Consider the following 24,856-nt stretch of genomic DNA (forward strand, 5'->3'; position numbering starts at 1 on the left):
CCCCCCAGGCACAGTCCCACCCAGGGCTGGCAAGAAGGGAGCGGAACGAGGGACAACTGTAGCCCCCAAATGTCTGTGTAACTAAAGTGAAATGGGAGGAAGTGGGGGTCCAAATTCCTCTCAACGGGCATGTTCCCGCCATCCCTGAGCATTGGGTCTGTGACCCCAATCTTTTGCAGTCCTCCCCCATCCTGCCCCACGCACACTCCTGCCATCCCTGAGTGTTGGGTCTGTGACCCTGGTGGCCATTTTGTGCAGTCCCCCTGCCCCCCACGCTCCTGCCATCCCTGACCCTTGGGTCTGAGAGCCCGGCAGCCATCTTGCACAGCCCACCCCCACTGATGATCTCCTTGTCTTGTCCCCAGGAGGAAGAGCCCCGTGGCTGATGGAGGAGCTGACCCCTGACCGGCAGCGCCCCTGAGCCCCGCAGCAGGGAGATGGCGCGGCGGATCAGGCTGCACAGCCCCTCACACCCAGACCTGCTGCTGCACCGGGCTGGTGAGCTGAGGCATGCACAGGCCCTGTGTGATGTGTTGGTGCGTGTGGGCCAGCGGGACTTCCCAGCCCACAGCTTGGTGCTGGCCTGCGCCAGCCGCACCCTGGCCCGGCTCCTCCTGCTGCAGGGCCCCAGCAAGCTCTGCAGTTTGGACTTCCTTGCACCTGCCACCTTCAAGCACGCCCTGGACTTCGCCTACACTGGCAGCCTTGAGGTGGCACCTGAGGAGCTCACCAGCCTCCTGGCCACTGCCCGGGACCTGGAGATGGAGGAGCTGGAGCAGGCTTGCCTCAGGGCACTGGGGACTGGAGGCCCTGATGGGACTGGCATTGGCGACATGGCTGGTGGCCATGATTCAATTGGCATTGGCGACAGGACTGGTGGCCGTGATGGAGTTGCAATTGGTGGCGGCACTGGTGGCCATGATGGAATTGGCATTGGTGACAGGACTGGTGGCCATGATGGGGTTGCCACTGGCGACAGGACTGGTGGCTATGATGGAGTTGCCATTGGTGACAGGTCTGGTGACCCTGACGAAGTGGGCATTTGCGACAGGACTGGCAACGGGGATGGTGGCCATGATAGAGTTGTCAATGGCGACAGGGCTGGCAGCCATGATGGGGTTGGCGCCCAAGACACAAGGAAGGAGACAGTGGCTGGGATGTCCCAGATGAAGTCTGTGGTCACCAGCCCTGTTGGCAAGACTGTAGCACCAGGCAACCACAACCTAGTTTTATTGGCCGATGGGCCCTGCCTGGCCCTGGCTAGGCCAGACAGTAAGGGGAGCCAAATCCAAGATGGCAGCTTGGCACCCAGTTGGGTCTTGTTTGAACAGTCCTCCCTCAAGCCACGGGAAAGTGTCATCACGGCCCGGCCACTGCCTCAGGAGCGCCGCGCCCATCCCTGGCCGCCAGAGGTGCTCTGGGGGCCAGAAGGGGTGGTTGCTGGCTACCAGCCCTGCCCGCCATTGCTCAGCTACCAGCTGCGGTCGCTGCCTTCGCCCTTGGGTGACCTGGGGCCCGGGCACATGGCCCTCTCGGCGTCCGTGGGTTTCCATGGCTACATCCGACCTTTCCCCTGCGGGCTGGAGACGGGGAAGCCGGGCGCCCCCATTGGGATCACGGGCAGAGAGAAGCAACTGGAAGACCAGAGGTGAGCGGGGTGGGGGTGGTAGAGAAGCCATAGGTGATGGGAGTGGGTTGTGGGAGGCTGGGAGCAGGACTCCTGGGTTCTATCCCTGGCTGGCTCTGGGAGTGGAGTGGTATCTAGTGAGTTAGAGCAGGGGGGACTAGGAGCCAGGACTCCTGGGTTCTATCCCCGGCTCTGGGTGGGGAGTGGGGTCTAGTGGATTAGAGCAGGGGGAGCTGGGAGCCAGGACTCCTGGGTTCTATCTCTGGCTGGCTCTGGGAAGGGAGTGGGGTCTAGTGAGTTAGAGCAGGGAGGGCTGCGAGAAAGACTCCTGGGCTCTATCCCTGTCCCTGGGAGGGGAGTGGGGTCTAATGGGTTAGAGCAGGGGGAGCTGGGAGAAGGACTCATAGGTTCTATCCCTGGAAGTGGAGTGGGGTCCAGTGGGTTGGAGCTGGGAGCCAGGACTCCTGTGTTCTATCCCTGTCCCTGGGAGGGGAGTGGGGTCTAATGGGTTAGAGCAGGGCGGGGGCTGGGAGCAGGACTCCTGGGTTCTAACCCTGTCCCTGGGAGGGGAGTGGGGCCTAGTGTTTAAAGCAGGGGACCAGGGGGGATGATTCAGGCCATGAGGTTGCTGCCCTCCCCTCCTCCCGTGGCTCTGGGGCACACTGGCTCTCGCCCGCGGCTCCTGTTCCATGGGAACTGGCCTCGTCACTTGTTTCCTGCCTGGTCTCCTTGAGGCACCCTCCCCCTGAAGGCAGGCAAGGCAGGCATTGTTGCAGCTCTGAGCAGGGCAGGAGGGGCAGGCACCTTGCCGAGCACCGCTGACCTTTTGTACCCGTGGCCGGAAGCCGCTCGCCTCCGGCACCAGGCCATCTGGATTAACCCTGGGGTAGGGGCACTGCAGCCCGGGGGAGCTGAGGGGAGGGAAAGTATTGTCCATGAGGGGAGCTCCTGGGTACCCCAGCTCTGGCCTGGCGCTGTGGGGGGAAATCCCCCGATCTCTCTGGTTTGCAGTTATGCCGGTCATGGCTCAGGGCCCCCCGCTCCCTCAGTGACACACAGATCCTGAGCCCAGCAGGTTGCTGCCCCAGAGAGCAGAGGAGCCTGAGATGAAACGGTCCCCACAGGAGGGGGTGGGCGGGTGACTCGCCAGTGGGGTTTCCCCCAGCCGGCCCCACACCCACATGCCCGACTTCAAAGGGCTGAGTTGTTCCTAGATGACACATTCTTCCCCCCCGCGCCGTTCACATTTTCCTCTCGGCAAATTACCTTAATTCAGAGGGTGGGGAAGTGAACGGGTATCAGGGGGCTGTAGGGGTGGATCGGGGTACAGCGGATGTAGGAGTGGATCTAGGTGGGGGGAAGTGGGGATATGAGGTTTAGGAGTGGATTGGGGGAGGGGGCTATGGGGTGTAGGGATGGATCTGGGTGGGGCCAGGGAGCTACAGGGTGTAGGGGTGGATCGGGGCAGGGAGCTATGGTGTGTAGGGTTGGATCAGGAGGGCAAGGGGGCTACTGTAGGGGTGGATCTAGGAGTAGCAGGGGGACATGGGATGTAGAGTTGGTTTGGGGAGCCGGAGGGATATGGGGTTTAGGGGTGGACTGGGGCAGGGGGCTATGGGCTATAGGGGTAGATCTGGGGTGGGGAAGTGGGGGCTATGGGGTGTAGGGGTGGATTGGGGAGCAGTGGGATATAGGGTGTAGGGGTGGGGCAGTGAGCAATGGGGTGCAGGGGTGGATCGGGGGCAGGGGGACATGGGATGAAGGGTTGGTTTGGGGAGCAGGAGGGATATGGGGTATAGGGGTGGATCTGGGGTGGGAGAAGTGGGGGATACGTGGTGTAGGGGTGGATTGGGGAGGAGTGGGGATATGGGGTTTAGGGTTGGATCGGGGACCGGGGGCTATGGGGTGTAGGGTTGGATCGGGAGGGCAGGGGGCTACTGTAGGGGTGTATCTGGGAGTAGCATGGGGACATGGGGTATAGGATTGGTTTGGGGAGCAGGGGAGATAAGGGGTTTAGTGGTGGATCGGGGCAGGGGGCTATGGGGTGTAGGGGTGGATCTGGGTGGGGGCAGGGAGGGCTATGGAGTATAGGGGTAGATCCGGGTGTGGGATATGGGGTGTAGGGGTGGATCTGGGAGGAGCAGGCGGGATATGGAGTGCAGGGGTGGATCTAGATGGGGGCAGTGAGGGATATGGGGTGTAGGGGTGGATTGTGGGCAGGGAGACTATTGTTGTAGGGGTGGATTGGTGGGTGGGGGGATATGGGTTGTGGGGGTGGATGTCGGGGTACATACGGGGGCTGGACATTGGGCAGCCCCAGTTCTCAGCCTCCTAGACCCAGAGACTGTAAGGTCAGAAGGGCCCATTGTGATCATGCTCTACCCTCCCGTGCTTCACCCCCAGAGCCTTGCCCTCCCATCCGCCTGTACCGACCTACAGCCTCTGGCTGAGCAGCTGCCGTGGTTTGAAGACTTGAACCTTTCACCCTCATGTGGGGTGCACTAGGGGCCGGGGATCGCGTGGCGGCTCTTTCCTGTTCCCAGCTGTGGGGCAGGATGTGTATACATTGCACACAGGGTACTGTGCGCCCTTCCCCTGCTCAGCCCTGCCCCTCACCATGGGACCAGCCCCCTCGACCCGCACAGCGGCCCAGCCTGCACCCTCGGCACTTGGGCCAGGTCCCAAAGCTTTCTGGGCTGAATGAGTCTGGCTTCAGTTTCCAGCCTGCCATGGTGCAGATCTTCCTCTGGTGACCCAGTTATTAACAAGCTGTGCCCCTGTCAGCATGCCAGACTGCAGCCAAGTTGCCCCTCAACCTGGCCCGTGTCCAGCTAAATTGATCCTGTGCCTGGAGTATCTCCTCTCAGGATCCCTCTCCAATTTATCCACATCCCTTCTGAAAGAGAGGCTCCAGGACTGGCCACAGGGTCCCAGCTGCACTCACACCACGGCCAAGTACAGAGGTCAAATAACCTCTGGGCTTCTCCAGATTCCCCTGTTTATAGACGCTGGGGTCGCCTCTTTTGGAGCTAAAAGAAAAGGAGTACTTGTGGCACCTTAGAGACTAACAAATTTATTTGAACATAAGCTTTCATGAGCTACAGCTCACTTCATCGGATGTACTCCTTTTCTTTTTGTGGATACAGACTAACACAGCTGCTACTCTGAAACCTGTCTTTTGGAGCTGTCCACCATCAACATTCTGTGGTCCGAGGTGGATACATTGACATTTAGCTGTATTAAAATGCAGAGTGTTTGCTTGTGCCCTGTTTACCAAGCCACCCCGATCTCCTTGAATCGGTGACATGCCCTCTTCAGTATTTCCCATTTGTCCAATTTTTGTATCATCAGACAGTTTATCAGGGATGATTTTGTTTTCTTCCAGGTCATTGTTAAAGATGTTAAATAGTGCAGGGCCAAGAGCATTTAGGATTCTTTTTTGTTCCCAATATACTTCAAAAACTCCTTCTCATTGTCCTACTCTCTGCTGGCCACAGATTGCATCTGGCATCCTTTTGCTTCCCTTATCCAGTTTCTACAATTCCAAGCTTCTGAGTGATAGTCATTGCTCTCCATTCCCCCATTTTCCAATTTGCTGTGTATTCCCTTTTTGTGTTTTAGAGCCACCTGCACTTCCCCTGTAAGCCAGGTTGGTTTCAGATCCGGCATGGCCGTTCTCCAGCTTGGCTTTCCTGGCACCTAGTAAAAGTGTTCTCAAACAATTCCTAAGGGTCACTCACATTTTTCTGCTGAAATCCTGTCTCCCAGATAAGTCTTGTTGGTGCATGGAGCCCCCTAGTGCCCAGCTGGGGATGGGCACCGCATTGCTCAGCCCTAGGCTCAGAGCTGGGCACCAGCCGGGGTTGTGGGAGTGTTACGGATTGGGGAATTGGGGAGTGCAGAATTGGGGCTGTGCCCCCAGCTTTGGAACAGTTCCTTGGTATAGCCCCTGTGATGTGCCAGACCCCCCAAGTGGCTCACATCGTTCTGCCACATGGCCTCAGCACCTCTAGGCTGCACCTCGGGCCCTTCTTCTTCACTCTGTTCAGCATGGCCAACAGAGCCTGACGCGCTGGAGGGCCTTGTCCACTCTGCAGGACTGATGCCAGCTCCTGTGCCCCCACCATGCACCTTCCCTGTTCTGGGGTCTCTGCCCAGCTCTCCTGCGGTGAGGCAGGGAAATCCTAGCTCCTCTGAGTCGTGGGCTGGCCAGGGACTACGTCCTGGTGACCAGTTTTGCAGCTGTCTTCTCCAATTGCCCATTGACATGGGGTCAGTGAGTTTATTTTCATGACCTCGTTAACAACCCCATCGCACCTTGGCCAGCCAGGTGACATTTATAGCTTTGTCTCCCGGCCTGCCCTGAGAGTAAAAACAGACCTTTACCCCACACCAGGCAGCCATGCATAGGGGAAACTGAGGCACCTATTGGGGTCATAAATATATTATGAAAATTGCCACGTTGTCACAGGGGAATGCTCCCCGCATCTCTTCTTCTGCTGAGTGGTGCCCCCAGCCCGGCAACCCCCCAGGGTTTGGCTGCCACAGTGTTGCATGTCTAGCAGGCGTGTGTGGGGCCTGCATTACCCAGACAGGCAGGAATGGGTGCCTCTCAGCCCTGGCCTCCGGGGCTCCCGTTACCTGCATCTACCAAAACCGGCTGCAGCAAGAGTTCTAGAGCACCAGCAAGCCAAGGATGTAGAGGGCCAGGCAGCAGGATGCAGGCAGCCTGGGTGTGGTGTGGAATGTGGCGAGGTGGGGTTCTAGAGCATGCAGGAACAGCAGGGTTGCATTCTAGAGCACCACACAACTGGAGACTGTTCTACAGTAGACACAGGAGCAACTGGGTTCTAGATTGCTTCAGCATGTTGATGTCCCCGTTCTGGAGGAAAATGTATGGCTAGGTGGTTTTCTCGAGTCACTCTGATCATCTGCTGTGAGGTTCTAGAGTGTTCCCTGGTGGTATTGACAGATGGGTTCTCATGTGGATGGGGGGGGAAGTGTTGCCACATTCTAGAGCGATACATGCAGCCAAGTTCTAGAAGTGTGGGAAGATACTAGCTTCACTCTAGAGTAAGAATTGGAGGTGCCTAGGTTCTGGAATGGCGTGTACCAGGCGCGGCCAGGTTCTGTGGCATATGTTGAGGGCAGCTGGGTTCCAGATCATTTGATGGGGGCTGCAAGATTCTAGGGGGATGGGGATTTGCAGGGTGAGCTGGGGGGGGGGGGGGGTCTGCCGGCTTCTAGGCAGATGGGGACCTGCAGGCTGAACTGTGTGGGGCTGCTAGGTTCTAGGGGGATGGAATCTCCAGGGTGAACTGTGCGGGGATGCCGGTTTCTAGGGGGATGGGGAAGTGCAGTGTGAAATGTGGGGGACTGCTGAGTTCTAGGGGGATGGGATCTGCAGGATGAAATATGGGGGGCTGCTGGGTTCTAGGGGAATGGGTTCCAGTGCGATGGGATCTACAGTGTGAACTGTGGGGGTGTCATGGACTCACAGGTCGTGCCCACTCTTGGCCCCATACAATCCCTGGGAGGAACCCCCTTCAGGGCAACAGCCCTTCTTGGGGGTCCACTCTCTCTCTGGGGTTAAGCCCCTCTGCCTCCTGGAATCGCACCTCTCTGAGCCTTAGCACACCTGTCTCTCGCCCATGGGCTCCCTCAGCGAGTCCACTCGCTCTGGATGCCCAGGACCCCCCACTCCCAGAGGGAATAATGCAACCCTACCCTCTAGACTGGAGCGACTTCCAGCTAGCATAAAACAGGAGGGTTTATTGAGCATCTGAACACAGCACAGGAAACTCTCTGGGCTTCAGGCCTGGCCTCCCTCAGCACAGCTCATCTAAGTCTGCCCTGCATCCAGGTGGGTTCTGCCTGCTCTCTCTCTCCAGTCCAGAGACCCTGCACTTTCCAGCTGGGCATCCGATATCTCTGGCTCCAACAGCTCCTCCCCTGTCCTTTGTCTTCTGTCCCTGGTAAACAGGTAACTGGGGCCCTCTCTCTTCAGTCCTTTGTTCCCCTCTGACTCCAACTGGCTGGTCAGGTCACCGGGGTCCTCTCTCCTCAGCCCTTTGTCCTCCCACTGGCCAGAACCAGCTGACTGCCAAGCTGGGGTGGGCCTCTTAGTCAGCAGGTCACCAGTTGTTAGGGTTCCCCATCTCCAGGCCGTTGTCTAGGGGTCCCAGCTGCAAGGTGAGGGCACACCTGGTCCTCTGCAACAACAAACCCTCTCCCACCACCTTGTTAAACATGCAGCACACAGGGAAACTGAGGCGCGCACATGCTATTCATGTAAAACACTACAAAAATCCCCAACTTCCTCACAGGGGGGCTCCCGGGTTCCAGGGGGATGGCATCTGCAGGGTGAACTGTGGGGGCTTCTGGGTTCTGGGGGGATGGGGACCTCCAGGGTGCACTGTTGGTGGCTGCTTTGTTCTAGGGCATTGGGATCTGCAGGGTGAAATGTAGGGTGGAGGGGTTCCTGGGTTCTAGGGGGATGGAATCTCAAGGGTGTACTGTGGAGGGCTGCTGAATTCTAGGGGGATGGGATCTGCAGGGTGAACTGTGGGGGGCTGCCAGATATTAGGAGGATGGAGACCTGCAGTGTGAACTGTGGGTGCCTCTTGATTCTAGGGGGATGGGAACTGCAGGGGTGAACTGTCACGGGCTGGGGTTTTCTGGGGGGATGGGGACCTGCAAGGTGAACTGTGGGGAGCCACTGACTTCTTGGAGGATGGGGACCTGCAGGGTGAACTGTGGGCAGCTGCTAGGTTTAAGGGGGACAGAATTTGCTGCGTGAACTGTGGAGGGCTGCCGGGGTCTAGGGGGATGGGATCTGTAGGGTGAACTATGGGGTGTAACAAAGCGGCTTTTGGCGGGACACACTGAGAGTATTAATTCAGGACAAATTGCTTAGAGCAGGGCAGTCACAGCCGAAGGCTGGGGTTCCTTCACTACTAAGGCACACCAAACCAGCCAAACAGAGAGGACTTTGGTTTTACCCCACTGGCTAACCAGAAGTCATACAAGCAATTCCCTCAGACACTCCAGTTTCCCAGTATCACCATAAGCGCCACTCCTTATGGGGATGAATGGTTATAAAAATCAATACCCCAGTAAAAGAAAAAAAGGTTCTCCCAATCCCAAAGGACCAAGCCCCAGACCCCGGTCAATATACCCGTTAGATTTTACCCACAAATCACACTGTTGCCAATCCTTTAGAATCTAAAATCTAAAAGGTTTATTCATAAAAAGAAAGAAATATAGATGAGTTAAAATTGGTTAAATGGAATCAATTACACACAGTAATGGCAAAGTTCTTGGTTCAGGCTTGTAGCAGTGATAGAATAAACTGCAGGTTCATATCAAGTCTCTGAAGAACATCCCCAGCTGGGATGGGTCATTCAGTCCTTTGTTCAGAGCTTCAGTTTGTAGCACAGTTCCTCCAGAGGTCAGAAGCAGGATTGAAGAAAAGATGGAGGGGTTTCCAGGGCATTTTATATTCTCTGCCATGTGGAAGGAAACCTCTTTGTTCTTACTGTGGAAAATCACAGCAGCAAGATGGAGTTTGGAGTCACATGGGCAAGTTACATGTCCATGCATGACTCAGTTTGCAGGTGGCAACCATTGCTCACATGCTACCTTGTTCACATCTGATGAAGTGAGCTGTGGCTCACGAAAGCTCATGCTCAAATAAATTGGTTAGTCTCTAAGGTGCCACAAGTACTCCTTTTCTTTTTGCGAATACAGACTAACACGGCTGTTCCTCTGAAACTTGTTCCCAGGAAGGCTCCTCAGATGTGGATTGGAGTCTTCCAAAGTCCATTGTCAGTTAAGTGTTTCTTGACTGGGCACTTACTCAGAATAGTCCTTTCTCAAGAAGCTGACCAAAGGCTTGACTGATGCTACTTAGAATCAAACACATTGAGAAACAAGTACATAGCCAATATTCATAACTTCAAATACAAAAATGATACACACATACAGACAGCATAATCATAACCAGCAAATTACAACCTTTTCATAGACATCTTACGTGACCTCCTTTGTATGAGATTTGGTGCAAGTATAGGACCTTGGTTGCAACAATGATCTATATGGTCACAGTTCATGTCAATAATGTCACATCGGGGCTGCTGGGTTCTAGGGGGTTGAGGCTCTGTAGGCAGAACTGTGGGGGGCTGCCGGGTTACAGGGGACCTGCAGGATAAAGTGTGGAGGGCTGCTGGATTTTAGGGGGATGAGATCTGCAAGGTGAACTGTGGAGGGCTGCTGGAATCCAGGGGGATGGGATCTGCAGGGTGAACTGTGGGTTCTGTTTGGTTCTAGGGGGATGGGAACTACACGGTGAACTGTGGGGGCTGCTGGGTTGTAGTGGGATGGGACCTGCAGGGTGAACTGTGGTGGCTGTCGGGTTCTAGGGGGATGGGATCTGCAGGGTGAACTGTGGGGGGCTGCCATGTTCCAGGGGGATGGGATGTGCAGGGTGAACTGTGGGGGGCTGCCATGTTCCAGGGGGATGGGATCTGCAGGGTGAACTGTGGGGGGCTGCTGGGTTCTAGAACAGCAAGCCAACACCCCCAGATGCTGGGGCACAGGCCAGCAGTGCCAGCAGATTCTTGCGCCGGGGGTGTGGGGGAATGGGGACCTGCAGGGGACGGTGCGCAATCGGGTTTTTGATCTGGCGCCCAGCTCCCTCCATGCTGCGAGCTGGGGTTTCCCAGCTCAGGGACATGCCCACGACTCAGGGCAGCTTGCACGTGTATAAACAGCCCTGGAGCTTCAGCACAGCTGCCCGCTGGCACGCGCCAGCCATAACCACATGGTCCAGAGTGAGGTGTGGGAGCTCCCAGTGCTGGGCTGGAGCGAGACTGTCGCTTGTGGTTCAGGGCAGCGGTTGCGATGAGATGATGTAGGGGGTCCCGGATACACAGGATTGGTGCTGTGCCCCTGCTTTTAACCTGTCCCTTGGATGAACCCATCAGCATCCCAGCCCCCCTTGGGCAGTCATAGAATCATAGAATCATAGAATATCAGGGTTGGAAGGGACCCCTGAAGGTCATCTAGTCCAACCCCCTGCTCGAAGCAGGACCAATTCCCAGTTAAATCATCCCAGCCAGGGCTTTGTCAAGCCTGACCTTAAAAACCTCTAAGGAAGGAGATTCTACCACCTCCCTAGGTAACGCATTCCAGTGTTTCACCACCCTCATAGTGAAAAAGTTTTTCCTAATATCCAATCTAAACCTCCCCCACTGCAACTTGAGACCATTACTCCTCGTTCTGTCATCTGCTACCATTGAGAACAGTCTAGAGCCATCCTCTTTGGAACCCCCTTTCAGGTAGTTGAAAGCAGCTATCAAATCCCCCCTCATTCTTCTCTTCTGCAGGCTAAACAATCCCAGCTCCCTCAGCCTCTCCTCATAACTCATGTGTTCCAGACCCCTAATCATTTTTGTTGCCCTTCGCTGGACTCTCTCCAATTTATCCACATCCTTCTTGAAGTGTGGGGCCCAAAACTGGACACAGTACTCCAGATGAAGCCTCACCAATGTCGAATAGAGGGGAACGATCACGTCCCTCGATCTGCTCGCTATGCCCCTACTTATACATCCCAAAATGCCATTGGCCTTATTGGCAACAAGGGCACACTGCTGACTCATATCCAGCTTCTCGTCCACTGTCACCCCTAGGTCCTTTTCCGCAGAACTGCTGCCTAGCCATTCGGTCCCTAGTCTGTAGCTGTGCATTGGGTTCTTCCGTCCTAAGTGCAGGACCCTGCACTTATCCTTATTGAACCTCATCAGATTTCTTTTGGCCCAATCCTCCAATTTGTCTAGGTCCTTCTGTATCCTATCTCTCCCCTCCAGCGTATCTACCACTCCTCCGAGTTTAGTATCATCCGCAAATTTGCTGAGAGTGCAATCCACACCATCCTCCAGATCATTTATGAAGATATTGAACAAAACCGGCCCCAGGACCGACCCTTGGGGCACTCCACTTGATATGGAGCCATTGATCACTACCCGTTGAGCCCGACAATCTAGCCAGCTTTCTACCGACCTTATAGTGCATTCATCCAGTCCCTGCCCCTAAGTCTGAGGCTTTGCCCCACGTCAGTCCCACCCCAACTTCCCATGCTTAGCCCTGGGCCAGGGTCTCGGGGAGTCCTCTGGCCATGGGGGGTTTCCATTGTCTTCTCAGCTTGTCCATCACTATGGGTCAGCCTGGGCGTCTGAGCATGGACACAACCCTTCAGCTCCTGCTGGGGAGCAATGGGACATGCAAGAAACCTGAGGCATGAACTTTGTCACAGAGGGTCAGAGTGGTGGGGGATTGGAGGGCAATGGGGGTCAGAGCGGTAGGGGGGCCAGGGAGCGATGGGGTCAGAGCTGTGGTGGGCTGGGGCAATGGAGTCAGAATGGTGGGGTCCAGCGGTGATGGGGTCAGAGTTGTGGGAGTCCAGGGGGTGATGGGGGTCAGAGCGGTGGGGGGCTAGGGGGCAATGGGGGTCAGAGCAGTTGGGAGTCAGAGTGGTGGGGGGGTAAGGGACGATGGGAGTGTTACGGCGTAACCGGGGCGATGCTCTGGAACTACTCCGTATCAAGCCAGTCAGGACTCTGGGGGAGCCTCCTCTCTGCGCCCTACACTGTCTCCAGGGCAAGAAGCTTACACAGCTTCGACCTTCCTGGGTCTGACCTCGGAGCATTCAGCATCCCCTTCCACACTGTGTGCTTCCTGCAGCGAGTCCGCCAGGGCGGGGCTCCTGGGGAAGCCAAAGGGCCCTGCACCCCAACTCCTCAGTCAGACGTGACTCTCAGCCAGCCGGTAAAACAGAAGGTTTATTAGTCGACAGAAACACAGCGTAGAACAGAACTTGTTAGCACAGAAATCAGTGACTTTCAGCCAAGTCCATCTTGGGGGGAGGGGAGCCCAGAGCCAGGGCTCTGGTTGTCCCCCTGAGCCCCAAGCCAGCTGAGACTGACTTGCTTCCAGCTGCCTGGCCCCTGCCCTGCCCATTGCTCCTCCTCCAGCCTTTGTCTCGCACCTGGGCCAAGAGTTACCTGGTTGCATCCCCCTCCTGGCTCTCAGGTTACGAAGGGGCAACCATAGCATCTATGAAGGCAGCTGGAGCAACCCCTACAGAAGTCACACCCCCTTATTCCCACCACCTAGACATTGGTGCAATACACAGGGAAATTGAGGCACGCACAGCATTCATGCAAAACAGTAAGACTCACATACATCATAACATAGGCGCCGACTCCATGGGTGCTGCAGGGCTGGAGCACTCACGGTGAAAAATTAGCGGGTACTCTGCACCCACCAGCAGCCAAGCTCCCCCCGCCCCCACTCTGTCCTCGCCTCTTCCTCCCCTGAGTGTTCTGTGTCCCCGCTCCTCCCCTCCCAGCGCTTCCCGCCCTGCTGATTAACAGCTGTTTGGCAGAGCTTAGGACTTTCATGGAGGGAGGGGGAGGAGTGGGGACATTGGCGGGGAAGGGGAGGAAGGGGCAGTAAAGAAGCGGGGCAGGGGCGGGGACTTGGGGGAAGGGTGTGAAATTGGGGCGGGGAGAGGGTAGGACAGGGACGGGAACAGGGGTGGGGGTCGAGCACCCATGAGGCAGAGGGGAAGTTGGCGTCTTCCCATCATAACACTACGTCCCGTCTCCCCGCTTTGAGACTGAACTGACCGGGGTCACTTTAGCCAGTGACCTGGGGAAGTTCAGGCCTCCCTCTCTGGGATAAAGCATCAACTATAACATTTGTACTCTCCTTAATGTAGACCACCTTCATGTCATAATTCTGGAAGGACAGACTCCACCTCAGGAGCTTGGCATTGGCCCCTCTCATCTGGTGCAGCCATGGCAGGGCGAGTGGTCCCGGTATACAGTGAAGCACCGCCCAACTAGATCCGTCTGCAGCCTTTTAAGAGCCCACTCCGTGGTCAGGCATTCCTTCTTTATGGCTGCATAGCCCTGCTCCCGGGGCAGCAGCTTCCTGCTCAGGTACATGATGGGGTATTTCTCCCCCTTTGCATTGGCCTGCCTCGGCACCACGCCCAGCCCTGTGTCCGTGGCACTGGTGAACACCATAAAGGGCTTGTCAAAGTCTGGGTTTCCCAGCACCAGGCCCTTGACCAGATCCTCCTTCAGTGTGCAGAGAGGCCTCTGGCACTGCCTGGTCCAGACCAGCTTGTCTGGCTTACCTTTCTTGCATAGCTCAGTGATGAGACCTGACACAGAGCTAAAGTGTGGCACAAACCTCTGGTAGTGCCCCGCCATCCCAATAAAAACCTGGGCCTGTTTCTTCATCTGGGAAGCAGGCCAATCGCTGATCGCCCCTACCTTGGCTAGCTCCAGCTTCTGATGGCCGCTCCCCACCTTGTGACCCAGGTACGACACCTCTGTCATCCCCACCTTGCACGTCCCAGCTTTTACAGTCAGCCCTGCATCCTGGAGGTGACTCAGTCCCCTCTTCACCTGGGACACATGGTCCTCCCAGGTCTGGCTAATGGCACAAATATCATCAATGTACGCTAGGGTAAAATTCTCCATCCCCCTCAGTAACTGATCCTTGAGCCCAAAAGGTAGGACCAGGGACTTGTACAGCCCCAAAGGGGTGACAAAAGCAGGTTTCAACCTGACATCTGGATCCAAAGGCACCTGCCAGTAGCCTTTGGTGAAATCCCTGGTCATGGGGTACCGAGTCCCCCCCCAACTTGTCTAGGATCTCATCAGGCCTAGACATGGGCAGGCACCAGACGTGGTGATGGCACTGAGCTTCCGATAGGCCACACAGAATCAGATCGACCCATCTTTCCTGGGGACCAGCACCACGGGAGAGGGCCCAGGGGCTGGCGGATGGCTGGATCACCCCTAAAGCCAGCATGTGTCTGACCTCTCCCTCCAGGGCCTGGGCTGGGTTCCCAGTTACTCTGAATGGGGAACACCTGATGGGAGGGCTGGCTCCCGTCTCCACCCAGTGGTCAGCTCAGTTAGTGAACCCAGGCTGGTTGGAAAACAACTGTGGTACGAATGCAGGATCTCTCTGATCTCTGCCTGCTGGACAGGGGTTAGCTCAGGGGTGGGCAAGCTTTCTGGTCCGAGGGCCACATCCGCGTGCGAAACTTTATGGAGGGCCGGGGTAGGGAAGGCTGTGCCCCCCAAACAGCCTGGACCCTGCCCCCTCCCACTTCCTGCCCCCTGACTGCCCCCCTCAGAAACCCCCACCCATCCAACCCCACCTCGCTCTTTGTCCCCTGACTGCCCCCTCCCGGGACCCCTGCCCCAACCGCCCCCTGAGACTCCACCCCCTATCCAACCCCTCTGCTCCCAGTCCCCTGACTGCCCCGACCCCTATCCACACCCTCGCCCCCTGACTGCCCCCCGGGACCTCACCCCCTATCCAAACCCCCCTACTCCCCGTCCCCTGACTGCCCTGACCCCTATCCACACCTCCGCCCCTAACCTCCCCCCAGGACCCCACCCTCTATCCAACCCCCCGCTCCCTGTCCCCTGACTGCCCCCCCAAACCTTCACCCCATCTAACCTTCCCTGCTCCCTGTCCCCTGACTCCCCCCCGGGATCCCCTGCCCCTTATCCAAACCCTCCCCGCCCCCTTACCATGCCACTCAGAGTGGCAGGGGCTCGCAGCCACACCACCGCCCTGCCTGGCAGGAGTGGTGGGCCAGAGCGCTGGCGAGCAGCGTGCTGAGGCTGCGGGGAGGACAGCAGGGGAGGGACTGGGGGCGAGCTTCTCTGGCCGGGAGCTCAGAGTCCAGGTAGGATGGTCCCATGGGCTGGATGTGCCCTGTGGGCTGTAGTTTGCCCACCTCTGGGTTAGCTGGTCAGAGAGGAATTGATTCCAGTAATGGGCTGGCTCCTGTCTCAGGGAAGAGACCCACCAGGGGATCTTCCCCATTCTCCCACCGGCCACACACGGCCAGTACCAGCCTCTCCCTGTCACAGTACAGCTCCATCATGTTGACCTGGTCACCTTGGTGGCTGTGAGCCCCGTTGGGCAGTTCCACCACATCGTTCTCCCCATTCAGCTGCTTGATGATCTTGAAGGGCCTGTCTTATGCAGCTTGTGGCTTATTCTTCCTCACCAGGATGAGAACCCTCAGCTGGTCCCCGGTGCCATAGGCTGAATGATCCTACCAGACCTGCCTCCCTTGGGCTCTGGCTAGGTTCGCCCTGGCCGCACTCTCAGCGAGCTTTTCCCGGAAAGTCAGTACATGCTTCACCCTGATTCTCCATTGGAGGAGGCCTTCCCCTCCCATTCGTCCTTCATTAAGTTGAGGGCCACCTTCTGAAAAGGCTCCTCTGTGGCAGGCATGTGTCTGAAGGCTGCTTTACCCTTCTCCCAGGCCTTTTGCACCTCTGGACAAGTCAGCCCTAGTTGGCAGCTGTCCCGCTCTGGCTGTGTTTCCCCACACTCAGCTGGGGTCTCCGGTCCCCCTGAGCTCTGCTTTGCCTCTGCTGTCCCAGTGAGGGCAGGCAGCAAATGCAGGCGTTTCTCACAGCACCAGAGCCAGTGTGAGCCACCTCCCCGTCCACCCCGGCCTCTGGAACCAGCTGATCGTTCTATTCCAGCTGAGCAATCAGCTGTGCCTTAGTGAACTTTCCAATGCGCGTCCCTCTCTCTGCACAGTTCTACAATGTCCTTCTTAAGGAGATGGTTATAGGGCACCTCCACAATGTTCCCAAGTGGTCACGGACTCACAGGCCTGTGCTCTCTCAGCTTCCCATGATCCCTGGGAGGAACCCTTCAATGCAACAGCCCTTCTCGGGGGTCCACGCTCTCTCGGGGTTAAGCTGTAGGCTCCTCCACCTCCTAGAACCGCACCTCTCAGAGCCTCCAGCCTGCCTGCCTCTCGCTAATTCCCCTTCGTTTTACTGCTCCCCAGTCACTTACTGCAGGATGCTCTGTCCACAGTGTGCAGTTTATCCCACCTTTACCACCAGTTGTCACAGAGTCACTGGGCGATGCTCTGGAACTACTCCCTATGAAGCCAGTCAGGACTCTGGGGGAGCCTCCTCTCTCTGAGCATACTGTCTCCAGGGCAAGAAGCTTACACAGCAAGAGGGTCAGAGCGATTGGGGGCTAGGGGGCGATGGGGGTCAGAGCAGTTGGGGGCTGGGGGCAATGGGGCTAGAGCTGTGGGGGACCAGGTGGTGATGGGGGTCAGAGCAGGGGGAAGGCTGGGGGACGATGGGATCAGAGTGGTGGGGGATTAGGGGGCAATGGGGGCCGGAGCAGTGGGGGGCTAGGGGTGATGGAGTCAGAGCTGTGGGGGGCCGGGGGGTGATGGGGGTAGAGCGGTGGGGTGTCAGGGGGTGATGGGGTCAGAGTCGTTGGGGGCCGGGGGGTGGTAGGGTTAGAGCAGTGGGGGGCTGGGGGAAATGGGGGTTTATCTAGAGCCGGGTTTATCTCTGGTTCAGCTGGCAGCTAACAACCTGGACAGTTCTCTTCCTGGCAGGCTTTACGCCCCCATCCCTTCCTGATGTGGTGTTGCCTCCACTTCTCTGAGCCTCATTTCTGCCTGCCACATTTGAGACTCACGGTCCTTTGCCTTCTCTTCCACTTCCAGTCTGGTCAGCTCTGGTTTTGTAGCTGCCTCACTCATAGTCATTTTTCTGCTTTCTTGTGCTTATTTCCCTCACCCGAAATAAACAAACAGCAGATAATAGAACGGTGACTTCCTCCTGACTGCTCTTAGCCACTGCACTTAAGACTCACTTAAAATCACAAACATCAGTGCTTAAAGTGTAAACTTCACTTGGGGTAACAAACTGCACATACACCCTGCTTGCTGCGTCACTGTGATGTTCCCCTCTGGGTTATCCGGACTGGTGATCTGCTACGTCACTCCAATCCTCGACTGTGGGAGCCAGCCTTACCCTACTCTGCTGTGAGAACCCCCACTCCTGGGCTGTTCACACACAGCCTCTGGCATGTAAGCTGCTCCTTGGATTGTGCAACCGAATGATACTAGCCAATATCTCCGGTCCCACACACAAACCTAGGAACCTCCATCTTGCAGTGTCCAGTTATGCCCGCTGGACACTGCAAGCTTATATGAGTTTGTCAATTTAACAAAGAAATTGATAGGTACCAGGTTTGTTCTCCCAAGGGGAGTCTCTGTCATGCTTCAAGTCAAACACACGGCTTCAGGTAGAATAAACAAACAGATTTATTAACTATAAAGATAGATTTTAAGTGATTATAAGTCAAAGCATAACAAGTCAGATTTGGTCAAATGAAATAAAAGCAAAATGCATTCTAAGCTGATCTTAACACTTTCAGGCCCTTACAAACTTAGATGCTTCTCACCACAGGCTAGCTGGTTGCTCTTCAGCCAGGCTCTCCCCTTTGATCAGCACTTCAGGTGGTGGCATCTGTAGATGTAGCTGTAAGAGAGAGAGCATGGCAAAATGTCTCTCCCTTTTATCACATGCTTTTTTCCTCTTGGCTTTGCCCTCCCTCCTTAGAGTCAGGTGAGCATTACCTCATCGCAGTCCCAAACTGACCAAAGGAAGGGGGTGACTCCCTCCAGGGTCTAACAGATTCTTTTGTTGCTACCTAGGCCAGCGCCCTTTTGTTCCTCTGAGGCTGGGCTGGGTTTGTCCCATACCTGCCCTGATGAGATGTGAACTGCCTCTGCTCTTGGAGAGTTTTTGCCTGGGCTTGCTTTAAGCCATGAGGATACATTTTCAGCTTCATAACTATATACATGAAATGATAATCTACAACCTCACTATAACATTACTGTAACAGGTTTCAGAGTAACAGCCGTGTTAGTCTGTATTCGCAAAAAGAAAAGGAGGACTTGTGGCACCTTAGAGACTAACAAATTTATTAGAGCATAAGCTTTCGTGAGCTACAGCTCACTTCATCGGATGCAACAATAACTGTAACAATTACTATAACATCCTATAACAACCATGCTCAGTGCATTATGAGCCTTCTGAAGACACGCAACATGACAAACTTTGCATTGGATACCACACAATCATTTTATAAAGATAAACCTGGGGGTGTAGGATGTTGCCCTGAGGTATAGAGCATCACAGGGGCAATGGGATCAGAGCTATGGGGGACTGGGGGGCGATGGGGGGCTCTGGTTGGAGATTCCACCTGGCCCCATCCTGAGTCCTGTGGGTCACTTGCCGTTTAACCCCTTGTTTTCCTCTTCTCAGGCTGCTGGTGGCTCCGGTCAAGAGTTCGGCATACGACCTCTGCCCGCAGCAGGGCCCGGACGCCCTGCGCCTCCCACTGCTCTGCCACCCACGTAAGGACCCCCCTGTCCCTCCTGCCCACACAGCTGTGGCACCCATGTAAAAAGCCCCCAGCCCCCCCACTGTGCCACCCATGTACACCCCCCACTGTGCCACCCACATATGGACCACCCACCCTACCCCCCTGGCTGTGTCACCCCTGTATGGACCCCACATCCTGCCCCCCCGACTGTGCACCCATGTACGGACCCCCCACCCTACCCCCTACTGTGCCACTCACATAAGGACTCCCCTGCCACCCCGCTGTGCCACTCCTGTACTAACCCCACACCCTGCCCCCACTGTGCCACACAAGTATGTACCCCTCTGCCCCTCCATGCCATCCATATATGGACCCCCACCCTGCCCCCCCACTCTACCACCCATGTATAGACCCCCCACCATCCACCCCCCTCACTGTGCCACCCAGGTATGGACCCTGCCAACTGCCCCACCTTGACCCGTCTCCTCCCACTAGGAGCTCCTGGACCCCTGACCCCAACCACCCACTGCCCCATTACCTCCCCTGGCCCTTCCTCCTACCTTGCCCCTCACCGGCTCCACCGGGCCCCTCCAACCTCCCAGCCACCCCATTGCCCTTGTCTCCTGTGTCCTCCAGTTCCACCCCAACTATCCCCTCCCCTCCGAGATCCTTGATCCCATTCCTCATTGCCCCTCCTCCAGCTCCCCTCCCTGTAACTTGCCCCTGCCCCAGACCCCTCACCCCATCCACCCCACACCCCAGCTGACAGTCACTTTTTCTCCCCAGGGCCCCACCCGTTCCCCCTCCCACCCTGCCGGGCCCGGCGGAGCTGTGACAAGGACCTGCCACCCCTGAGCACGGCACCCCCTGGAGGTGAGAGGGGCGGAAGAAGGGAGACCAGGGGGGCACTGACAGTGGGGGGTCCCTGAGAGGCAGTGTCAGTGTGGGGGTGGATGTTTCAGTTGTTTCAACTGGGCACGTTGTTATTGTTGGGTCACCCAAGGGCAGCGGGGCTTGAAAACCCAGGTTAGATGGCCCATGGGTCTGATTGGGGGGGTGGAGGGTGGGAGCCAGCTGGGCTCAATGGGGAGGGGCTGGTGGGGTGGGCTGGACCCATCTTTGAGCCGTGTCTCTCCTGCTCCTCCCCAGAGCCAGCTGCAGCGGCGTCACCCATGGCGTCACCCATGCTGTACTTGATGTATGGCCTGCGGTGCCCCCCACGGGCCCAGCCGGCCAGCGCCTGGAGCTACGTCTGCCAGCTGTGCCAGCGGCGGTTCCCCAGCCAGATGGCGCTGCGCAGCCGCAGCCACATGGGCACAGCCTGGGCTGTGAGCGCCCCTGCCCCGCCCCTGTCCAGCTGGCACCCCTCACTCCTGACGTGCAGGACTGACCCCGCTGCCATCCCTGCAGGCCAGCGGCTGTTGGAGCGGGAGTTCTGTGCCCGCGGGTTCCAGGCTGAGGCCAGGCTGCGGGAGTCCCGGCGGGCGCCCCCCGAGAAGCCCTATGAGTGCGGCGAGTGCAGCAAACGCTTCACCCTCAAGCATCAGATGGAGACGCACTATCGGGTACACACTGGTGAGTGGGACCTGCCGGCCAGAGTGCCAATGCCCCCCACCCCGTGTGGGGCGCCAGCCCCCCAGTGCCGCGTGCCGCTCCCCCATGGGTGTCATCCCCCCCTTGCTGTGCGTCCCTCCCCCACAGGCATCAGCCCCCCAGTGCCGCGTGCCGCTCCCCCATGGGTGTCATCCCCCCCTTGCTGCGCGTCCCTCCCTCACAGGCATCAGCCCCCCAGTGCCGCATGCCGCTCCCCCATGGGTGTCATCCCCCCCTTGCTGCGCGTCCCTCCCCCACAGGCATCAGCCCCCCCAGTGCCGCGTGCCGCTCCCCCATGGGTGTCATCCCCCCCTTGCTGCGCGTCCCTCCCCCACAGGCATCAGCCCCCCAGTGCCGCGTGCCCCTCCCCCATGGGTGTCATCCCCCCCTTGCTGTGCGTCCCTCCCCCACAGGCATCAGCCCCCCCAGTGCCGCGTGCCCCTCCCCCATGGGTGTCATCCCCCCCTTGCTGTGCGTCCCTCCCCCACAGGCATCAGCCCCCCAGTGCCGCGTGCCCCTCCCCCATGGGTGTCATCCCCCCCTTGCTGTGCGTCCCTCCCCCACAGGCATCAGCCCCCCCCAGTGCCGCGTGCCCCTCCCCCATGGGTGTCATCCCCTCCCCCGTGCCATGTGCCCCTCCCCCAGAGGCATCAGCCTCCCCCAGTGCCATGTGCCCCTCCCCCACGGGCCCTAGCCCCCCCGTACCGTGTGTGCCTCCCCCACGGACGTCAGCCCCTAGTGCTCCCTGACTGTGTTGCACCCCTCCTAACTCCTGGGAACCAGGTACATACCTGCCTTGTACCCCTGCAGGCTGGGGTGTCGCTCCCACACCATCACCCCCCAGCCCTCCCCCCACTGGGAGTCGGGGGTGCTCTGGTCCCCCCACCTCCCTGGGTCCTGGGGGGGCAGCCCTACCCCTCCTGCCCCCCACCCTGCCATGGCCTTAATCCCGTGCTTCCCCCAGGAAAGTGAGGCTGGATTTGGGGGGAGGGGCGGCGGGCTAGGGCTGGGGGGAGGGCAGGGAGGGCTTTGGGGGAGAGTTGGGGGGCCAGGGCAGGGGAGAGGGGTGGGAGGGGCTGGGGATACTCCCCCCCTCACAGCCCATTGCCCCCTGCAGGCGAGAAGCCGTTCCAGTGCAAGCTCTGCCCCCAGCGCTCCCGTGACTACTCTGCAATGATCAAGCACCTGCGGACCCACGGTGGCGCGGCCCCCTATCGCTGCACCCTATGCTGCCAGTTCTGCCCCAGCCTGGCTGCCATGCAGAAGCACATGAAGGGCCATTGCCCCGAGGAGCTGCCCTCGGACTGGACGATCGAGACCACCTACCTCTACTCCTCCTCCACCTCCTCCTCCTGAGCCGCCCGCGCTGGTACAGCACTGGGAGACTCATGCGTGGCCTAAGGCGGGCGCGGGATCCAGCATCAGTGTGACAGACGGATCTGTGTTGGTGCGTGGCACGGGGAGGTAGCGGGGACCAGCGTTGGCGTGGCAGATGGATCTGCGATGGTGGGGTGGGCATGGGGACCAGCATTGGCGTGGCAGATGGATCTGTGACGGTGCGTGGCACGGGCACCAGCGTCGGCATGGCAAACGGATCTGTGACGGTGCATGGCAGACGGATCTGTGACGGAGCATGGCACGGGGAGGGCGCGGGGACCAGCGTCGGCATGGCAGATGGATCTGCGATGGTGCATGGCACAGGGAGGGCGCGGGGACCAGCGTCAGTGTGGCAGACGGATCTGCGATGGTGTGTGGCACAGGGAGGGCGTGGGGTCCAGCATCGGTGTGGCAGCGCCTGGCATGGGGAGTGGGCACCACTGGCCATGGCTGGACCCGCAGAACACAAATCCATGGCTCGCTCCCCTGCCTGTGACACACGGTGCACTGGGAGCGTCACGCACTGGCTGGGAGTCATGCGTGTGGCATGGGCACCATGGCCAGCCTGCTTCAGAGGGCATGAACCTGCCGCAAGCCAGAGAGCTGAGACTGGAGGGGAGGGATTCTGCCAGTCCCGGGCTGCAATGTCGCAGAGTCAAAAGTGGCTGTGGAAAGGCCCACCTTGATTACCGTGGGTCACTCATTACCTGGCAGCGGGGTGGGACTCATTAGCCCGCGGGAATCCAGGCGATGCTAAATGGTCCGGAGCCAAAAGTAGAGAACTGTGAAGTTATCTGCGGTGGGGGGTGGGGGTAAGAACTGGCCCCAGGGCCAGGGACTGGAGAACTGGGGGACGGGGACAAATAGCTGGAGTTCATTCGGCACTGCTCCTTCTATCCTGCCCCACACACCCATTGCTCCCACACCCCCTCTGCCTGCTTTGACTCCCCTGTCCCTGTGGGTGCTGCACAGACCCATCAACAAGACTGAGGTCCCCATTGCACTGGGCGCTGCACAGACCGCCCCCATCACACCGGGAGCTGCACAAACACTGAGTCAGAGACACTCCCTGCCCCAAAGACTTTCCCTATCTGGACAGGCAGAGTCTCCCATTACACAGCTGGGGAAATCGAAGACCAACAAGCCACAGCAACCAGAGTGCCTCACCAGCCAGCCCTTCACGTTCCGCTCTCAGTCTGGCTTTGCCAGCTGTGTTGCAGTGTCGATTGCCATTGTATGTTGTGTCCCGTCCCTTGCCCCTTTGTGGCAAGGCCCCACAAGCTGTATGTGTGGTGGGGTGGGGGCGGGGATCTCATTTTCTATTAAATGTCTCAGGGATACTGAAGGGCTCTGTTATTTTCTGTTGATCACAAAAGTTCTGTCCCGCCCCTGCCTGCAGGACATTACCCGGCGGCACTTTGGACATGGAAAATCGCATGACTGCAGAGGGTCTCACAAATCCATTCATAGATCACTTCTCGCCAGCCGGGCAGCAGGGAATGCAGTTGAGAAAGGTGCCCCACGGGGTCTCTGTTGCTTTTGTCCAGCGCCCCCAGCAGGCGGGTTAAAAGGGGCATTTGTCATTTGCCGTGCGGGACGTCTCCAGTAAAAGGATCTTCTGCCACTGTGTGCAGGCCCTGCTGCTCCATCCCCCTGCAGTGGGACTCCTCAAGGAGAATCCCCAATAGCCGTATGGGGCACGTCACACATGGATCAGTGTGATGCCTGCTGGCTGGACAACTACTGCAAAATCTGGGGCAGAGGGCTGCCTAGCCCAGAACTACATTTCCCACAGTGCATTGCAATATCATGCAGCACAATGCTTCCTGGGAGTTGTAAGCTTTTATCCCCTTCAGCCTATGGGGTGGTTGTGATCAGTGTCTCAGCACTACATTTCTCATGGTGCCCTGGGCTAAGAGTGGGCAGGATGAGCCCAATGTATGCTGGGAGTTGTAGTCTAATTGCCACCCCCCAGGCATTGTGAGAGGGAACTGACTATTTAGGACAGCGTTTCCCATGGTACATTGCTGCTGAGCCTGAATGGCTGACACAGCTGTGTGGAGACAGGGCCTGCTGGGAGTTGACCTCGCAATGCTGCATGGGGATGGAAAGGGAGCTGGGGCTGCATATCCCAGCATGCACTGCATCTCTCCTACCTTGGCAATGCCTTCAGGGAGCTGTAGTCCTCTCTTGTTCTAAGTGCCGTACAGGACTACAACTCCCACAGTGCATTGCGGAATTGCTGGACACCATTCCCCCTCCTCTCCACCTTGGCAGCTGCAATGCCTGCTGGGAACTGTAGTCCCCCGTATTATTGTCTTGATCGAGTTACATGGCACCTCCCTCCCCAGACTCCATGCCCCATGATGCCCTGCGGCTAGTGGGAGCCGCAGTGCCTGCTGGGAGTCGTAGTCATTTAATTACATCTAGCTCTTTCATGTGACAGGAAGAGAGGAGCTGGGGCCACCTATGCCAGGCTGCACAGTATCTCTCCGAGTGGAGCATGGGAGATGAAGTTTTCTGCCCTTCCTGCAGGCCAAAGAGGACTACAACTCCCATGGTGCATTGAAGAACTGCCCTCACCATGGATTTCCATCCCCATGATGCAACGGGGTCTCTCTCTGAGGCTGGGTAGCACCAATGCCTGCTGGGAGCTATTATTCCTTCCATGCTGCGCTCCTCTCTGCCTGGACTCCATCCCCCACGGTGCCCCACGGCCGGGTCGGGGGTGGTGGAGAGCGGAACCGCATTACCTGCTGGGGGCTGTAGTCCCGGCCCTGCTGTGGCCAATGGGCGCCGCCGCCGCCCGGACTCCATCCCCCAGGGGTGCGCCGTAGCTGGGCTGGGCGGGGAGCGAAGCCGCAATGCCTGCTGGGGGCTGTAGTCCCGGCCCCGCTGTGGCCGATCGGCGCCGCCCCTGCTCGGACTCCATCCCCCATGGTGCCCCGCGGCCGGGCCGGGCTGTTATTGCGGCGGCCCCGCCCCCCCGGGCCAGGCCCC

General features: G+C 58.1%; 1 protein-coding gene across 1 annotated transcript; it reads left to right on the plus strand.

Annotated features, from left to right (window-relative positions):
• The first annotated feature begins 437 nt into the window (after positions 1-437).
• On the plus strand, positions 438-22,531 carry ZBTB32 (zinc finger and BTB domain containing 32). The gene is made up of 5 exons (XM_075123015.1): positions 438-1,648; positions 18,826-18,917; positions 19,673-19,759; positions 20,297-20,461; positions 21,597-22,531. The coding sequence occupies exons 1-5, from the start codon at positions 438-440 to the stop codon at positions 21,833-21,835; spliced, it is 1,794 nt and encodes a 597-aa protein (XP_074979116.1). The 3' UTR covers positions 21,836-22,531.
• Positions 22,532-24,856: the final 2,325 nt, after the last annotated feature.

Source organism: Caretta caretta, chromosome 24 (assembly GCF_965140235.1).
Source record: "Caretta caretta isolate rCarCar2 chromosome 24, rCarCar1.hap1, whole genome shotgun sequence".
Lineage (NCBI taxonomy): Eukaryota > Metazoa > Chordata > Testudines > Cheloniidae > Caretta > Caretta caretta.

Bases quoted from the DNA above. Each gene is read 5' to 3' on its own strand.
- ZBTB32 (XM_075123015.1), top strand. From the start codon at position 438: ATGGCGCGGCGGATCAGGCTGCACAGCCCCTCACACCCAGACCTGCTG. The intron at 1,649-18,825 runs GTGAGCGGGGTG...TCCTCTTCTCAG, and splicing joins AAGCAACTGGAAGACCAGAG to GCTGCTGGTGGCTCCGGTCA. The intron at 20,462-21,596 runs GTGAGTGGGACC...TGCCCCCTGCAG, and splicing joins GCACTATCGGGTACACACTG to GCGAGAAGCCGTTCCAGTGC.